This window comes from Manacus vitellinus, unplaced genomic scaffold, assembly GCF_001715985.3.
Source record: "Manacus vitellinus isolate BGI_N305 unplaced genomic scaffold, ASM171598v3 scaffold_1_pilon, whole genome shotgun sequence".
NCBI lineage: Eukaryota > Metazoa > Chordata > Aves > Passeriformes > Pipridae > Manacus > Manacus vitellinus.
Window position 1 is genome coordinate 55,563,786 of NW_021939396.1, and position 17,434 is coordinate 55,581,219.

At 38.3% G+C, this 17,434-nt stretch overlaps 1 protein-coding gene and 1 long non-coding RNA gene across 2 annotated transcripts; one reads left to right on the forward strand and one right to left on the reverse strand.

Annotated features, from left to right (window-relative positions):
* The first annotated feature begins 2,900 nt into the window (after positions 1-2,900).
* Positions 2,901-6,202, forward strand: LOC115307422. Its single transcript, XR_003915749.1, has 3 exons — positions 2,901-3,012; positions 5,697-5,793; positions 6,090-6,202. It is a non-coding gene; the product is annotated as an uncharacterized LOC115307422 (long non-coding RNA).
* Positions 6,203-6,396: 194 nt separating this feature from the next.
* Positions 6,397-15,819, reverse strand: LOC115307416 (protein-glutamine gamma-glutamyltransferase 5-like). The gene is made up of 11 exons (XM_029959395.1): positions 15,813-15,819; positions 13,322-13,501; positions 12,695-12,778; positions 11,715-11,833; positions 11,050-11,178; positions 10,667-10,844; positions 9,554-9,686; positions 8,673-8,776; positions 8,329-8,571; positions 6,537-6,863; positions 6,397-6,401 (listed from the first exon to the last, which is right to left on the reverse strand). The coding sequence occupies exons 1-11, from the start codon at positions 15,817-15,819 to the stop codon at positions 6,397-6,399; spliced, it is 1,509 nt and encodes a 502-aa protein (XP_029815255.1).
* Between the last annotated feature and the right edge of the window lie 1,615 nt (positions 15,820-17,434).

Genomic DNA, 17,434 nt, shown 5'->3' on the forward strand with positions numbered 1-17,434 from the left:
GCCTAATCTTTGGAGTTTCTGAAATACGCAACTAAGCTTCTTCTCAGAAATTAGGAACATCAGAGAAGTCAAGCCACTACTGGGAAGAGAAATCTGAAATATTATTTGATAATTATGTAGCTGCCAAGTACTATTAACACTTTCTCAAAAAAAAAAAAAAACAAACAAAAACAAAAACTTTTTTCTTAAGTAGATACTCTTAGTATCTTTTCTATCTCTTCTTCTGTCACCCAAAGGTGTCACGAGTGACAGCGGGTCTGTCAGCACCTTGGCACATACTGACGAAGCAATAGATGTTGACCAGATCAAAGTATACCCCTGAGATGGACTGAAAGAGAGGACTGAAAATGGAGGCCCTGATCCTGACAACATACTGATGCATCCTGAAGAAGCTGTCCTGTGGGAACAGAGAACACTGTCTCATGAGAACAGGAGCACTGTCTCATGAGAACAAGGACCTGTTTTGAACGAGAGTGGTTGGGAAGAACATCAACATGAGAGAAAAACAAGAGCAGGTGCTCGGGACTGTTGTGGGAAAGAACTGGGCTGTTTTGAGAAAGAGCAAAGCTGTTGTGAGAAAATAGAGTTTAGAAAATGCACCTATTAGCTGTAAGAATTCTGGTGTGAAAGTTTGAACTGTCCTATCCGTGTGCATTACGTGTGTTCAAAAACTGTACTTAAGGGGCTGCGCAGCAGCCCCGGGTGGTTGTCCCTGCTTTTTTCTTGGAATAAACTTTGCTGGAACCTTTTTTTGTGTCGCTTTGGCCATTCCGACATTATCAGCGACACAAAGGTTTGTTCATTTTGGCATTTCTGTGGATTGAGAGCTTTACAGACCATGAAATCAAAGGAAAAACTCATGCAACATCTACAAGTGGAAAGCTTTATTGTGAGCAAAGAAGATGGCTTCATTTTTCCTTCAATACCAAACTGAGTATTCCAAGTATAGTAGGAAATCTATAGACTTTAGGGGAAGAAGAGCAAATTTAACTGAAATGGAGTCAAGGGGAGATTTCATGTGCTAGTTCACCTGGAGAGATTTATTCCTCACTTTTTAAGAGGTATTACCGAAAAAAAAGAAATCAAAACAGTAGAATGATAGGTGTTTTTTACTATTTTTATTGTCAGTAAGGCAAAGAAATTCTCAGCACATACCTAACAGAGACTATTGAAACTGCGTAAAAAAAACCAAGTCATTGAATTATGACAACTCTACTACAATATCCAGGTAAATATTTCTTCTACCATACTCAGAATTACTATGCAATTGATAGTGTTGGCATGTTCATAGCTACAATCTGACACCACACTTTTTCAATATGCTCAGGTTACTTAATCTCATCACATAGGGACACAAACTACAGTGATACTACTGAAATGCTATTGCTACATAACTGAAGATTCTGCAGCACCTGCAAAATTATCTTACCACAAAACCCCACGAACACCTGCTAGTAAAATTAATGGAATACTAGAGGAAAATAAGGGAGGTATGGGAAATACCAGTAAATCCAAAATTCTCGTTAGAAAATCCAAAATTCAGGGAGAGTTTCATTATAAGAATATATAATTTTGACTCTTAAAATACATGGAGAAGGTTAGCACTAAAACAGTACCAATCATCTGTGGAAGATACATTTCCATTCACCTTCTTAACCTTTCAGTTGGGAGGCCTGGGTGTTGTAAACAAAGGATAAAGTCACCTGTCCTTCTCTAATTCAGAAGTTTCCTAGCTATATTGAATCAAAAAGGCACAGCTGTGGAATTAGAGCTTTTCCCATAAACCTAAATGCATATAATGTATTTGAGAAATTTTTTGGAAAATGAAACACATGAAAAACATTCAATTGTGAAAGCCAATAAATTGGTATTAATTATTCAATCAGTTTTTTGGATTCCTGATACTGGAACTGTAACACATCAAGAGTAGTAATACTAAATTTATTATTAACAAAAACAAAAAAGAAAAAAAGGAAAAAAAAAAAGAAACGGTTAAACTCTTCAGTTGATTTGTAATGATTTAGTTACTGCACAACTACCACAGTTTTCATCGCCTCACAACTAGGGAAATATAAGTGCACGCAGAACTGACCTGAGCTACAACACTGGGGCTCAGGGGCCCAGTGTCTGTTAGGTGGGACTTAAGGCACATCCGCTACCACCTCTTTGCAACGTCCCAAGGACAGTACATTTCACGCAGAGAGAGAGATTTGCTATGAGCGCTGTAGCTCAGGAGAATCTGAGAAATATGCATTGCAAGAAATCAAGAGAAGAGAGAGTGAAAGCACATCATTTATAAAACAGCTTGACTGAGCAAGTAAGTCTGATTACCTGCACTGTGCAACTATTGTCATGACGGCTCAACGGGGAGCACGTTCATTTGTCACTTCCACCAACCATATCTCAAGACATACAAGTATTACATTGAATGCATCCCTCAGCAGTTGGCTTGCAGCCCGCTTTCTGGCACGTCTCAAATCCTTAAATAAATGCTCAGGACTATGCTCACTCCTCTCCATCACCCTATTTCTAACCTCTTTCAAAGTGTCTGCACACCAGCTTTAGCTCACTGGCTTTGTGTTTTCCCAGGTTACTCTCCATTACAGGTATTTGCGCTTGAAATAGGTGAGAGTGCTCCTCCCGGGGCTCCACGGCCTGCGGGACCCTGCCAGGGCCAGGGTGCTGCCAGAGGGGCATGACCCAGAGCGGGTCAGGGTGGTATAAGGAGAGGGAGAGGTGGAGCGGGGTAGGGTGGTGTAGGCAGAGCGGGACAAGGTGTTGTAGGAGGAGCGGGACAAGGAGCTGTATGGAGGGCGTGTGAGGGTGCCGTAGGCGGTGCGGGTGGATGAGGAGTAGCCTGAACGCCCCTCGGGGCTCCACAGTGACCGGGAGGTGGGAGCCCATGTGGACTGGGAGCCCAAACGAGTGGTGGTGTCATAGGAGGGGCCCCACTGAGAACCACACAATGAGCGAGACCCCTGTGTGCCCACAAACCGGGAGATGGAACGAGAGGTAGGGGCACAGAGGGAGTGGGCCGTGACAGCTGACAGGGGGCGTGGGGATGGGGGGCACGGGAGGCAGGCTACTGCCGATGACTCCAAGGGTTGAGCTGCAGGAGAGCTGGCAGGGCGGGCCCCCACGGCCCCCAGAGAGGCAGAGGTAGGGGAGCACAGCGAGTGGGCTGCGGGGGGCCCTACTGGGCGTGGGGCCGGAGAGCACAGTGAGTGGGCTGCTGGGGGTCCCACGGGACGGGAGGCTGGGGAGCTCCCCATCTGCAGCCCTGTTGGGGTGGTGCTACGGTCAGCAGCGCGGGGCACCGGGGAAGCCACTGGGCAGGGGCTCGGGGGGCACACACCGCGGGCTACCGGAGCACTCAGGGGTTGGGAGGCCAGGGTGGCCATTGGGCCACACGGAGGCTGGGTGGTGGGAGAGGGTGTGGAGCCACAGACAACATGCGAGATGGAAGCACCAGGCACTGAAAGGGGTGCTGCAGGTGGCATGGGACTGCCAATGGTGTGGACTACTGGAGAGCACATAGAGTAGGATGGTGGAGCAGACATATGTGTAGGGACTGCCTGGGTGGCCACAGCAGGACTGGGGCCAGCCATGAAGTGGGTCAGCAATGCACTCACCGCATTATTCGCGGGGACAGAGACAGAATAGGACATCGGCCCCCCTCCAGCTCCAGGCAAGTGCGTGGGAGCAGGACCTGTCTCAAACACCACATGAGGCATAGGAGTACACACAGGGTTGGATGCTGGGGCAGGCACGGAGCCATACATGGATGAAGGCATTGGAGTACACGTAGCAGGAGGCACAGTCTCGCATATGACACGGAAGCCAGGATCACATCCCATCTCAAAACCAGAACTGATGCTTGGATTGAATCCTTGGTTGCAGATGGAGTTGCATAAGGGATGGCCCGCAGGGAGGTACACGAAGTCGTACACAGGCTGGCCCCCTGCACTGCAGTTTGGGTTGCACACTGGGATACATATATATTCACACATGGAGTTGAACGCAGGGTCTGCCACAGGGACAGGCCCAGAGCCATTCATGGGGACAGAGCCATTCTCACACACTGGGACTGACCCATTCTGGCTGACAGGCAGGACACCGTTTTGGCCTGCAGAGCAACACACTTCAGCCTTGGCACATCCCTTGCAGTAGGCAAACTTGTGGCATCCAAAGTTGGCCAGGAGCCGGTGGCTGCCAAGCCTGTAAGGTGTGAACTCCACAATGGTCCGTGCTTGTTGGTTGGATGCCAGCGTTCCCAAACTGGAGCAACAGAAGGAAAAGAATTAGGACCCTGGGTAGCTCAGAGACCCGAAGCACTACAAGATGAGCACACAAAACTGGGTTTGATTTGCTACAACAGTTTTAGAGACAAAGTGTTTTGATAACTTTTTATTCTTGACTTCCTCCAAAAAAACCCACATTCTTTGTTTTGGAAAGTGTGGTAAAAACTTCTGTCCCAAGAGAAAATTTAGAAAACTCCTGTAGTCAATTCTGTAATTGGAACTGGAAAATAATTTGTGATATTGTCTTGAATTCTTCAAAAATGTAGTGCCCTTCTGCCTCAAAGATGTATTTACTGCTTCCCATTTCCAGCAGTCTAAGTTTGATCAGGCAGCTTTTTGGAATTGACTTCATTATTATTCAGTGAGAAAAATTCCTAATTGCTTCCCCTCAAAACTAGTCATACTTTTGTCAGTTCTCCTTGTCACAAAGAGCAGCAATGCATATTAATGAACAGCTACTTTTCCTAGGAAAACTAACTGCAAGTTTCCAGTTTCCTGTGATTAACGTTATGAGTTTAGAATGCATATTGCTATTTCTCACTGTCATTCTCTAATTGTTCCTATATGTGGTGCCAGTTCATGAATATTTAGAGGAATTACATTAAAAGTCGATAGGACTGTAAGGGGCTCAGTTAGCACTTCTTGTAAAGACAAGAGTGAATTCCCTTTCAGACAGGAATTTGATATATCTACTTAAATTAAATCTTGAGAAAAATGAAGCAGCAGTGTATCTGCCAGCTTTAAATGATCCATCAGTTTCAAGAGGAGTAAGGTTTTTAATGGAGTCTCAGACTAATAAAGGACAAAAAGTCCTGTTCGGATGTTAAACACCAAAAAATCAGAACTAAGGTCTTCTTCGAAACCTGCTATGATCTTGCACACCTTAGTCACCCCCCAATATTATCCCCATTTAAATAACTGATGATCTTACTCAATTGTCATTGGCTCTTTGAATAAACCACAGCCTTCTAATGTCATTACACAGTTCTTCATATCTTCTTGGAGAGGATTGCAGAAGGAGATCTCTGCAGTACATGGTACCTTTAGTCTGGGCTGGCTCAGTAGCTAGTCAGAAAATAAACACATTTTTTGTTTTGTAACCCTTAGAAAATTAACACTGAAGTAAATAAATGTAAGGAACAAACAAAAAAAAAGGTGTTATTCATACATGTTTCTCTCTGATTTACTTCTATGATCTCTATAACTTAAGTCAACTGTTATACTTTAAAAATCATATTGATCTTGTTAAAATAAAACATATAGTAAAAAAAAGAAAAATGTGAAGTATTTCAAGATCGTTGTCCTTGTACCTAGGAGATAACCAATAAGAATCCTTAAGTCTGATCCTTAGATCACAAATTCCATGATTGGAGTTCTTTACCTTTACAATAACAGGTGGTCTGTTGATCACGATATCCCTGCTCACCATCAGAACTTCTCCACACTCTGGGTCTGAGACAGCAACTACTTTCATAATGTTGTGATCACACAGGTAAGGTCCATATTGACTATAGGATATACACAGTGGAATTTTTTTTACTGTAAAACAAATTAATTTTTTTACAAGGAGATTAGTTTATTATTATTATTATTATTATTATTATTATTATTATTATTATTATTATTATTATTATTACTCAAAATTTGGAAACTTTCATTCCAGTGCAATCTTCAAGGAATAATTCAAACGTAGGCAAATTAAAGTTTAGTAAAATAGAATTTTAATATCAGTGTGAAATTTTGTCTTATAATGATGTGGTTTAACTAAAAGTGTCTTATTTTTTCCAGAAAAAAATATATTAACCATAGAAACCAGTGTTTATGTTCTGCTACACCTTTGCTCTTCCCAACATATGGTATGTCTAGGTGCTCTAAGCGAGTCTTTTACACTGGCTAATATCTTCTGGCCAAAGAAAATAATGCTTTTCTGACAGACAACTGCAACCTAATCTTTGTATTGAGTATAGAGACCAGAATTGAAATTTTATTGGAAACAATTTTTTAAAGAATCTGTAAGATTTGAGAAATTAAGGAAAGACTACAGTGTATCTGTCACTATACATGTAGTATTGACGCTGTGTTAATTTTTGAGTGATCACCCTACAGGGAATTCAGCTATTCAGTATTTAACACTGTATACATTTCACTCCCCACCTCTATTAGGAAGTCTCCACAAATCCTAAATCAGCAATCTCCTGAAAAAAAATAGGGTATGAGACAATTTCACCTTCTTACCTTCTCTTGGACCCAGTGTGACATTCACACTGTCTTTCCAAAACTGATCCATTGGGCAACCACTATAGGTTATAATTTGTGCGCACAAATTAAACTTCAGGGTTTTGTTTTCATTACGCAAATTTTCAAGCAGCCAGTGCAGCTGGACATCTTCACCATACATTGGGCAGTTAGCCATCTTTAACCTCATGTTGATACCAGAGTCACTCAAAAATGGGTTTTTCAGAGATGATAACTCTCTGTCAATATGACAGTTGGAAGCATTACAGTACCCTGGGTGAATTCTTCTGTAAGCCCGGTAATAGGCTTCTTTGTTTTTCACAGAACCTGTTGAAGAAGACACGATAATGAATCTGCTGGAGGTACATGAAGCCTATTATTATTCTACCCAAATAATAAAGATAATTAAATTTATTGCTGCTTCTTCTTGGAACCTAAAATACCCAGCTGGTGTAGCACAAATCCACCAGATAATGAAACACGAGATACAGCAGTCTGAATGCACAAAAGAAAATAAATGTCTCATGAAATAAAAGTTTAAAAAAATTATTTTACTTTTAAGTAGTTAAATTTAAAGATGGTCATGTAAATCTTAAAATGTATGGTTAGTAAAACTAAAAATATAATTCTTTATAAGGATAAGGGTGAATATGGAATCCTACCAGGTCTCCCAAAAGGCAAAATACACCATTAAAAAAAAGAAATTATCACTTGTTTTCTTTTTTTGTTCCTATTAAAAAGAAAACAAAATAAAAACATGCAAACACATAAAAAACACACACTAAAAAATCCCCAAACAAGTAACCAAAAAAAAAAAAAGAAGAAACCCACAGAGCCTGCAATTGTACAATCAGCTGTGATCCACCCTTCATTCCTTTAGGCAATTCTGCCTATTGAAATCCTCCCTTCTACTGGAATATGAAAATCAGTAATCCATAGCGCAAAGTAAGAACAGCAGAATATTTTAATAATATGTGAATTTAGTAAGTAGGCATATTTTCTGGCAGACTTGGTACAAGAAGCAACAAGTAAGACATTAATCCTAGGTTTAGAAGAATTTGTGTGTTTTTTTTAGATTCTCTCAAGTCTGGTAATATTTTAAACTACTGTACAGGTGAGACAAAAACATGTACATATGAATTGTGTTATTCAAAGGGCTGGAAGGCATGTCCTTAGAGCAGCTAAGGACTTAGGGTTTGTCTAGTTTGGAGAAAAGGAGACTGAGGGCTGATCTAGTTGTCCTCTGCAGCTTCCTGATAAGGAGAAGTGGAAAGGAAGGTGCTAAGCTCTTCATCCCAGTGTCCAGTGACAGGAAGTATGGGAATGGTTTAAAACCATGCCAGGAAAGGTTTAGACTACACATTAAGAAGTATTTCTTTATTGAGAGGCTGGTCAAACACTAAACCAGACTTCCTAGAGGGGTGAGTTGTGTCCCATGGTTGTCAGCACCTTAAAAAGAGGCATATGGACAATGCCCTTAATAGTATGTTTTAATTTTTAGTCAGTCCTGAAGTGTGAGGCAGTTGGATGAGATGATCATTGTAGGTCCTTCCAACTGAAACATCCTATCCTATCCTAAATGCATCTAATTACTATGTGCTTTGTTTGAATCATCTAAACACATTTAAGTTTAAGAACCAAGATCTTTGAACAGAAAAGAACCTTCCTCCTTCTCAAAAAAAAGGAAAAAAAAGATAATTTCAGATTATTCTACACATTTTAACACAGGAGAAATTACATTGATATTTTTATATGATTAGCATATAAAATTCCCTCTATACTTTCATCATACCTAGTTCATACTTGTAAGCTCCAGTGATATCTTCAAATTGCTCACTGCCAATACTCTTGGTGATTAGACGCTGTCCACATGGCCAAGTGTCACAGAAAAATTTTGTTCTTTTGCCATTGTTTTGGGAAAGCCAGCCAACATAGTTTGAATTTACTCGAGAAAACATATGATGACCATCATAATCCAAGTCCAGTTCCCCTTCCCTGATGCTTCGAACCCACGTAGGACCACTGCAAGCTGAACCTAAGCCACAGAACAAAAGTGTTATAACACATTGTAACCTGACTACAGAAACTCAACAACATAACACCAGGAAAATGATTACAACTATGGTAAACTGTTACCTCTACCAGTTTCCAAGGGTGTTGGATCTAGACACTGCCAATCACCACAGCACTGATTTATGTCTCTGCGAGCCATCCAAGATTCATTCCAGCAGTGATATCGCCTGTAGGATGAAGGAAGACATTTCTTGGATTATCACATTTAATGCCTTACAATAGAGAAGAACCATACCAGAGATAATATTTTAATCAACAGAAGTCTTTCTATGTCTTAACACTGTTAATGATGTTTGGGGATAGGAGTGGTTTTGTTTGCTCAGACTGGAAATTTGCTTCAGAACCCCACGGACCTGATTGTAAAATGTGCTTCTTTTAGTTGATAACATGCCAACACAGTTCTTTTGTTTAAACAGTTTCTTTTCCTAACACTTTCCTCCTGATTCTTTAGATGAAAATCATATACTTAGTTATATTCTTAATAGCTTAACAAAATATAAACCCTTAAGTATTTTATGCTAAAATCATATCCTCATTACCCTAGTATTTCAGTTTGACCTCATCTTTTTGACACGTGATATGGCAGAAAATTCATTAAAAGGTCTCACAGATGAGATTTGGACACAAAAAAAAAATTTCCCATGATCTACCTCATACTTTTACAGCTACTAAGTTTGATAGCCTTATATTTCAGCTGAGAATAAACAGCCAGCATGGATTCTCACAAGAAGCTTTGCTTTTTTCTTTTCTGAAAATATACATTAAGTGGACTGCCTCTTTAGTAATTTCAAGTTTTTGAAATGTATTATTAGAAAACTGAACAGCCTTGCTACACCAGAGAAAGAGAAAAACCAAAGAGATACATTGATCTGCTAGATATACCAGTTTTTATATGATTAAATTTTTTTAAAAGAGCAAAAGAGCTTTATATTTTTCTTATTTACCATAGCTTGTCTTTGCCACACAGGTTTTTACCAGTACAGTCAAAAATCTCATTGATACCAAGGGGATTCTCAGTTGAGCATGGAAAACAGAAATTCGTTACAACACGGCTTGGAATTCCCAAACACCTCATCACTGAAAGAAAAAAAACATGATTGAGTCATTATAAATCACAATTAGTTAGGCAAATCCTTCACTCATTTTATAAATAATTATTGTATATCCTACTTTGCCATTATAGAAACAGAATGGATTAGAGGCAGCATTTAGGATGCAGTGATTCTGTCTTCAAAACTTGTTTTTAGTTCTTGCAAAGTAGTCTGAAAAAAGCCCAGCAAAAAGGAACAGTTTCTTACTCTTCCAACTTAAAAAAAAACCAACCAAAAAACCCCCAAAAAACCCCACAAAAAAGCCAAAACAAAACCCAAACCAGATCTGTTTTAAGTTCAGAAATCATTAACCTGATTCTGCATTAACAAAACACCATTTTTTTCTTGTAAACAATGTGGTACAAATCTATGGCATTTCAATTTATCTGTCTTTAATGTACAAGCTGGTTCAGTAAATAAATGGTATCATTTTGGAACTCAAATCTTTTGCCTGTACTGTTTAATCCACTATTATTCTGTGCAGTAAAAGGAGAAAATAGCCTGATGCTTTTGTGTTTTGGAGAAGACATTGCTAGAGAACTTCTTCCTGTTCATAACTTAGTGTTTTTCTCATCTTTCAAACTTCACCCAAAGCATAAATTTTGGCTCCATGGTGGTAGTTGGACTAGATGACCTTTAAAGGTCCCTTTCAACTCCAACTATTCTATGATTCAAGATGCTACATTTGCTCTGTGTTTTAATAAAAGTTGCAGTATTGATAACTGCATAGTATAAAGGTCGTAGAAAAGACAGAACTGCTTTTCTTGTTCTTCAGCCTGTATAGGAAAGCAATAGGTTGATAATAAACACTATATTAGAAGTATGATAAAAATATTCGATTTATTTTCCCAGTAAAATGCTTAGGAGTAATATTCTTCAAGTAGTTTTTAGAGTCAGAGGTTTTTGATCCTTGTTTTCTCTCCTCTGTTTTGATTAAACTAGATATGGGCAGACTGAAAATCATACCTGTGCACATTACTGAAGCAAGAGACCCACAGTACCCATATCTGACAGGCCTGCATCTGCCATTGTACCACTGCTGAAGAATAGGGACACTTCCATTCCAGGAAAATGGCTTCGTTCCTTTCAGGTAATCATTGTTTTCTGGAATCTTCATGATACTGTTAGTGGTATGGCTGCTTATCTAGAGAGAGAAAAGAAAAACAATCTTTTCAAAGAGCTGACTACATCTTCACATCCTAAGTATGCCTCAAAATCATCAGAGGTTAGTGTTACAAATTTATATTTCTTGTGAATCTGAGCACAGATTACAGTGCAGTTTGTCCTTCCATAATATAATGAAGCACGACCTGATGTATTCAAAGGTCTCACACCACTAGAGGTCTTACCATATGATTTACCACCATGCTAACGTGCACAGGATCATTGCGCCAACAGTGGTCACGATCAGAGCCGTGATGGTAACTTGCACCCATATCTAAGATCTTCAAGCAGATATCCAGTATCCCATCTTCAAACTGAGAAAAGAGAGGTTAACATAGGCATCGTAGTATTATGTCATTGATAAATTATCTTTCTTGTCAATAATCCAGTCTTTCTACTTATATGAGTTGCTCTCTCTCTCCTGCCCTTTCATTTCTTTTTTTGTTTTGTTTTGTTTTTTCTGTTGGTTTTTTTTTTTTTTAAATCAAGTACAGCTCCTAGTGGTCTGAATGGTTTTGTCTATCTGCCCGAAGGAAAACAAAAGGGAAAAATATGTCATTTTTACTTATTTTTGATCACTTGAATAATTTTCCTTTAGAAGCACAATATTTGTTTCACCTGTTCCCTGAACATTCTGCAGTTTCCTTAATTTTACTACAGAAAACTTCCTTCCAATTACTTGGGCTACAATGAGATTTTCAGACATTTTGTTTTATGTATGCATAGGATGGACTGATCCTAAAAACCTTTGCACTACAAATATAGTATACGTTTCTGAAAAAATACAGATAATGCATCACTTATCAGTATATGGATGACATCAATTTCTGAACAAGTCTTCAAAAAGTACCTGTCCAAAGTGCCATGGTCGAGAAGTAATATGCTTGTGAACTCCTTCATACAGTATTCCATGCTCATTCAGAACATATTCTTCTCTATGGGCCTGATTGTCCATATATACAGGGTCATCTGGAAAAAATGCAGAGCTATAATTCAGACAAAACATACGTTTCTAGCACTTCTGTATCTTCTGCTTCATTGCATCCCTCTTTCTATTCCTACCAATTTTTGATTTTTACTTTTAAGCATGTACAAGGTTGAGGGCTCTTTAAATGTTCACAGATAATTCATTCCTACTTACAGCTAGATACTATCTTTATTAAGTCTCTCCCTGCTGCACTACACCCTAATGGAAGAGCTTGTAATTTATCTTCACACTAAGCTGTTCTACAAGTCAAACACTGAACATGTAGAGTTGTGTAGCTCATTTTGATTAAATCAGCACAGACAATGTGAATATTTGTCATGTAATGATTTTGAAAAGGTCCTACAGAGTCCAGAATTGCTTGTTACCAGAGCCAGATCTACAGAATTTAATTTGTATTTGTGCTATGTTATTTCACGTTGATAACACAGAATTCACAGAATTACAAAATGGTTGAGTTTGGAAGGGACTTCTGGAGGTCATCTGGCCCAACTTCCAACCAGTTTCCCAGGAAAACAGCATTTGAATATCTCCAAGGATGGAGACTCCAAAATTTCTCTGGGCAATCAGTGCCAGTGTTCAGTCACCCTCACAGTAAAAATGTGTTTCCTGATGAATAGAGAAAATTTCCTGTATTTCAGTTTGATCCCAGTGCTTTCTATCCTGTCAAGATGACGTAAAAATTGCAGGAAAACATTCTGCCTCACCCCTTCCACCATTAAGAAAACAAAATCAAAACACTGGCTTGAGACAATCTTGAACTTGGAAAAAAAAAATAAAATAAAAAAACCCACCAAAATTCCTCTCTGTTTCTTATTATTTCTGTGACTCCATGCTTTACTTACCAGCTAAATAATAAATATGTTCAACATTTTTACTCATCACTAGCAATTTCCTTAAAACTATCTGATAATCACTAGAGTCCTTACCTGCACACCAAGGGTTAAAAAGGACATAAAAATCTCCAAGACATCGCTGATATGTGTGACCACAGGATGTGATTTGCATATTGAGAATATAACGGCCAATGCAGACATTAGAGGGAGGAAACACGCTGATACTGATGCATTTTGGCTGATGAATTTTGTAGGAAGCACTCCAGCAGGTTTGATCTAGACATCTGCCCATTGGGAAGGTGCGTTTTGTCTCATTTGATTCACAGGGTCTGAGGCCTTTTCAGGAAAATAAAAACAACTTCCATCAGACTAAACAAAGTACATGTAAAAGGCTAGTAATTTGCTTAGCCATCATTTGCAAGGCGAAGCTCCCAAGGGTGGATTTCTTTTTCACTTGTCACTTCTGTAGCAGAGTGAGAAAACTTTACATATTAGAAGAACTGCCTGGTTTAGGGGAAGGCAGTCTCTTCACATGGAAGATGAATGAGTAGATAATAGTTGTCACTGAAGATTATGGGAAATATTGCAAAGCAGCTAAGAGCTATGAAAGACTACAAAGTGTTTGGGAGTGACTACCTGTCTCCACGGTGAAAACAGCCTGGTCCATGGAGTCATCCCATTCTCGATTTTGGAAATGGGCGTAAAAACTGAAGGCTTGCCCTCTCCTTATTATCTGTCTGTCAGTTCCAAAGAAATGGGTATTATGTATTTGACAGTTGGAAGGACAGTTCAAGTCGACATCTCCCAGCTCAATGACTGCAGGACAGAGAAAGGAACACAAAGGAAAAAAAACCCACATAATTAAGTTCCCATCTTTGTCTGTGGTTAAGATTAGGTGGAAGAGGAGATAATGATTAAACACAGAGATAATTCTTTCAAAAAATTCATTCAAGACTTCATTCAAAATTCAGCAACTCTGAAATTGAGACATAAAAGTACCCTTACAAGTTCACCGCTTTCCTAGCTTGAAGGTCTAACTCTTTGATTTTTAAAGCTGTGCCACAAGTTTCACTTCTTTTATATAGTGCCTGCTTGTATTATAAATACTTGATGTTGAGGATGATATTAGTATCTCTATTTGAAAAATTGATTTTGCATAGTAATATACTCTCCACATTACAACACACTGTGTACAGATAGTTACTTTTCAACAACAGCAAGACAGCAAATGTTTTGCACGTTATCATTTGATAAGGTTCTTTATACAAGAAGTACAACAATAAAGTAAATAGAATAATTTAAAGACTTGATTACAAATACAGGTATTTGAAAGTGGCACTCTAAATGATTTATGAAAAAAATAGATACATATAAATATCTACATAAAATTATAAATAATGTTAAATATCCATGCAAATGTCTCAGTCTGCACTCCCAAAGTCCTAAAACTTTGCAGATCTCTTTGAGGAACCTAATGCAGAACGAAATATTCACAAATTGTGACATTTAAAAAATGCTGACAGTCTACCCCAAGTGCTATGATTAGCTTGACAAAAATCTTGGCTGATTCCCCCTTAGGCATTCTGCTTGCATATCAGTCATTTCATAGGAGTAATTATGACACTGGTGCCAGAAGGATGGGTGGCAACATTCATCTTTGCTTATTTGCATACAACTTTTTATTTTCAAAAGTGCTTCACTGTAATTGAAGACAATGGGAGCCACAGATTCTCAGCAGTTTTGGAAATTGGGCTTACTGAAGTACCAAGTTTGTATATTATTATAATTCTAAAGGTTTAAGTTTGGTCCTGCTAAGCCTACAGAAAAATCTAACAATGCAACTTCTCTAACTTTTTGGCACCAAGCTGAATACTGAGTCAGTGTTTAAGGGAAACTAATTTTTCCTAGAAACAAAGCTGTATCCACATAAAAGGAGATTCACAGTGAAGCCCATGAGACCAGGACACTTTTAACACAAAACCCTGGAATTTCCCAGGATCATATCCTGAATTAAATAACAATTAAAATTAATAGAGAGGGGAGGGTGGGTAGGAAAGGGGGGGAAAAAAAGAAAAAGAAGCACAGTTTTTTCTGATTTGTTGCCTTGAATAATAATATCTAATTTCTCATCTAATATTTAAATGTGGTGATGAATTGGTCACTAAACTCTTCAACAGAGATCAGCAACAAATGCAGACCTGGGTACTACCCATGTCAAAAACATGCATATTAGCAACAACAACCAAAAAATACAGCAATGGATTACATCATTATTGCTCATGAATACATCATATCTGCTGACAAGAAAGAGTAAAAGAATTGAACTGAAAAATCTCATATCTTAATGAGAGTTGTCCACCATAACATAAAGTGGTCTGGCAAAACAGAAAGTGCTTATGGCACACACGACGAATTCCTGTGGATAAGAGCACTGAAAGAACTTGATCCTTTCCTGGCCTCTGGAGGCATTTGTAAACCAAGACAACTACTCTTCATCCACTCATTAATCCAGCTGAACCGGAACATCAGGGAGTGGAGATATTACATCTTTCCCAAGCAAGCTCTCTAAAGTCAGCCCACAGTTTACTTATCAGATTTAAGTATCACAACTGGATCACAAAGGAGCTAGTGATTGCTTTCTTAAGCAAAGGCAGCTCAGAAAAAAATATTCAAGGCAATTCAATTTCACATCTCTTACTGGTTTTCTGCCTCTGGTAGAAACCCAACTGTCACTACCACTCACTGAGTTTTCTCTAACAATTCACATTTTGCCTTCATTCAGGACAGGTATTAATTGTGAAATAATTTCTTCTAGCATGAGAATACTGAAAACTAGTACTTTCTATGTTGGAAACAAAATTCTTTTCCATGCTATATCTTGTTCTCAAAATTGGCTGTTGCTTCACCAAATCTCCATAGGTCTATTTTCCTTTATAAAAGTTTCTTTCAAAAGTTTTTTTTTCCTTTCTCACTGACTCCAAAAAAGAACATTCAAACATACGAGTAATCCCTAGACTTGATGCCATATAAAAAAATATGTGCAGTTTTTTATGTCTGTACACCTGATCATTTAATTATTTATGCTTTCAGTCCTGACTCAAAGATAGTAAAGTTTCAAGACACTCACCTTCCATTTTTCTTCTACATGTACTATTATCTGAGCACAGTACTGGTGGAGGTGCTGGTCCTCAGCAAGGTACACTGCAAGGTCTGACAGATCTCCTCTGCAAACCAACCTAATTTCCTCTCAGTAACATTTATATTCAGAACTAAGAGGCCGTCACACATGTTGCATCAACAAAATACCAGTTTAAAAAGAGGCCCCACCCATGTGTCTACTGATGCTCATAAATGATTCATTTTAACTTCCAGCATTATTAGGGCGAGTCCTGTGGCTGGCTGAAGGGAGGGAAGGATCTTGGTACCTCACCTGTAGCGTAGTACTCTCAATGTCCTACAACTTGCTTTGTCTCAAAAATATTTTAAGACAAAGATGGATCTAAACGCATTTTAGAGTAAGTCATTATTTTTAGCCATCCAAAGTTCCCATAAATCCCAACACCTACTTCTCCCTTTTGGTTAGACATCTTCAGACACCTAGAGAGAAACAATAAAGAACACTAGACTTAAGCTGAATTTCTGCTCTCAGAATATGGTCCAGAGTGGACATTTTTATTATATAATATAAGTAGAAAGCTCAGCTTTCAGAAAGTCTGCATAGCGTTCTCTCTGAGTGAAGGTTGGAGTAAAATTATCAGTTATGAACTTTTCCAGCTGAATTGTAAAATATACAGAGGGTATGCATTAAGTGTTTTTGAAGCTGATGGTAAAATGTAATATAAAAATTACATAAATAATTTATACTTTCTGAGTATTTATTTTCTAGCACGCAGTTTTGCAGCTTCTTAGCTTACTCCATCTCCCTTCCCCTGAATTTATGAAAACCATATTCAATAATTTCTGTGAACAAAAAACATTTAAATATTTTGGCACAAAGATTGCACTATTTTATTTAGGTTCCAGGCATATTTAATAAAATAACACAATCACAACAGTGTTTTCTTTGCACACTCAATGATGAGGACATTGGCCTGTAAATAGTTGACCCGGATTGAAATTTCTTCTGGCAAAATCAGAATGAACATGTGCTACAGTTTGTTCTTATCCTTCTTATTACTCTATGCCAAGCTTTACTGCATAAGACACCATTTAAATTCCTCAAAGTTATTCTGCTTTGGATTAAAAAAACAAAATCAAAACCAAACCCAAAAACAAACAAAAAAAACCCCAACAACCCAACACAACCTTGAACAAAAAACCAAAACAAAAACCCAACCAACCCCCAAAAAAACCCTCAAAAACACCCCACCAAAAAACCAGAGAAACCAAACAAGCTTAGAACCAAAAAATCGTTCATTGATATAGAAAGATTCAGACACAATGACTGAAGTTCAGGGATTTGCGTAACTGTCTGGATGCTAGACAGTGCTTTAAGAAATCATGAAATGAAACAGCTGAACTAACATTGAAATAACTTAGTAAGCGTAACTTAACAACTCAAGTATTGTGAAATAACTTCACAAAAATTAAAGCAAAGAAAAAAATCACCACATCAACTATGTGTTTGGAAGAAAGTGATTAAAAGATTTGTAGGATGCATATGAAAGTGAATATAATATTCAATGTACTCATATTTTGAAAATTGTAAATATTTGGCTAGTCAGTAGGCAGACATGAAAAAGTGTGAAT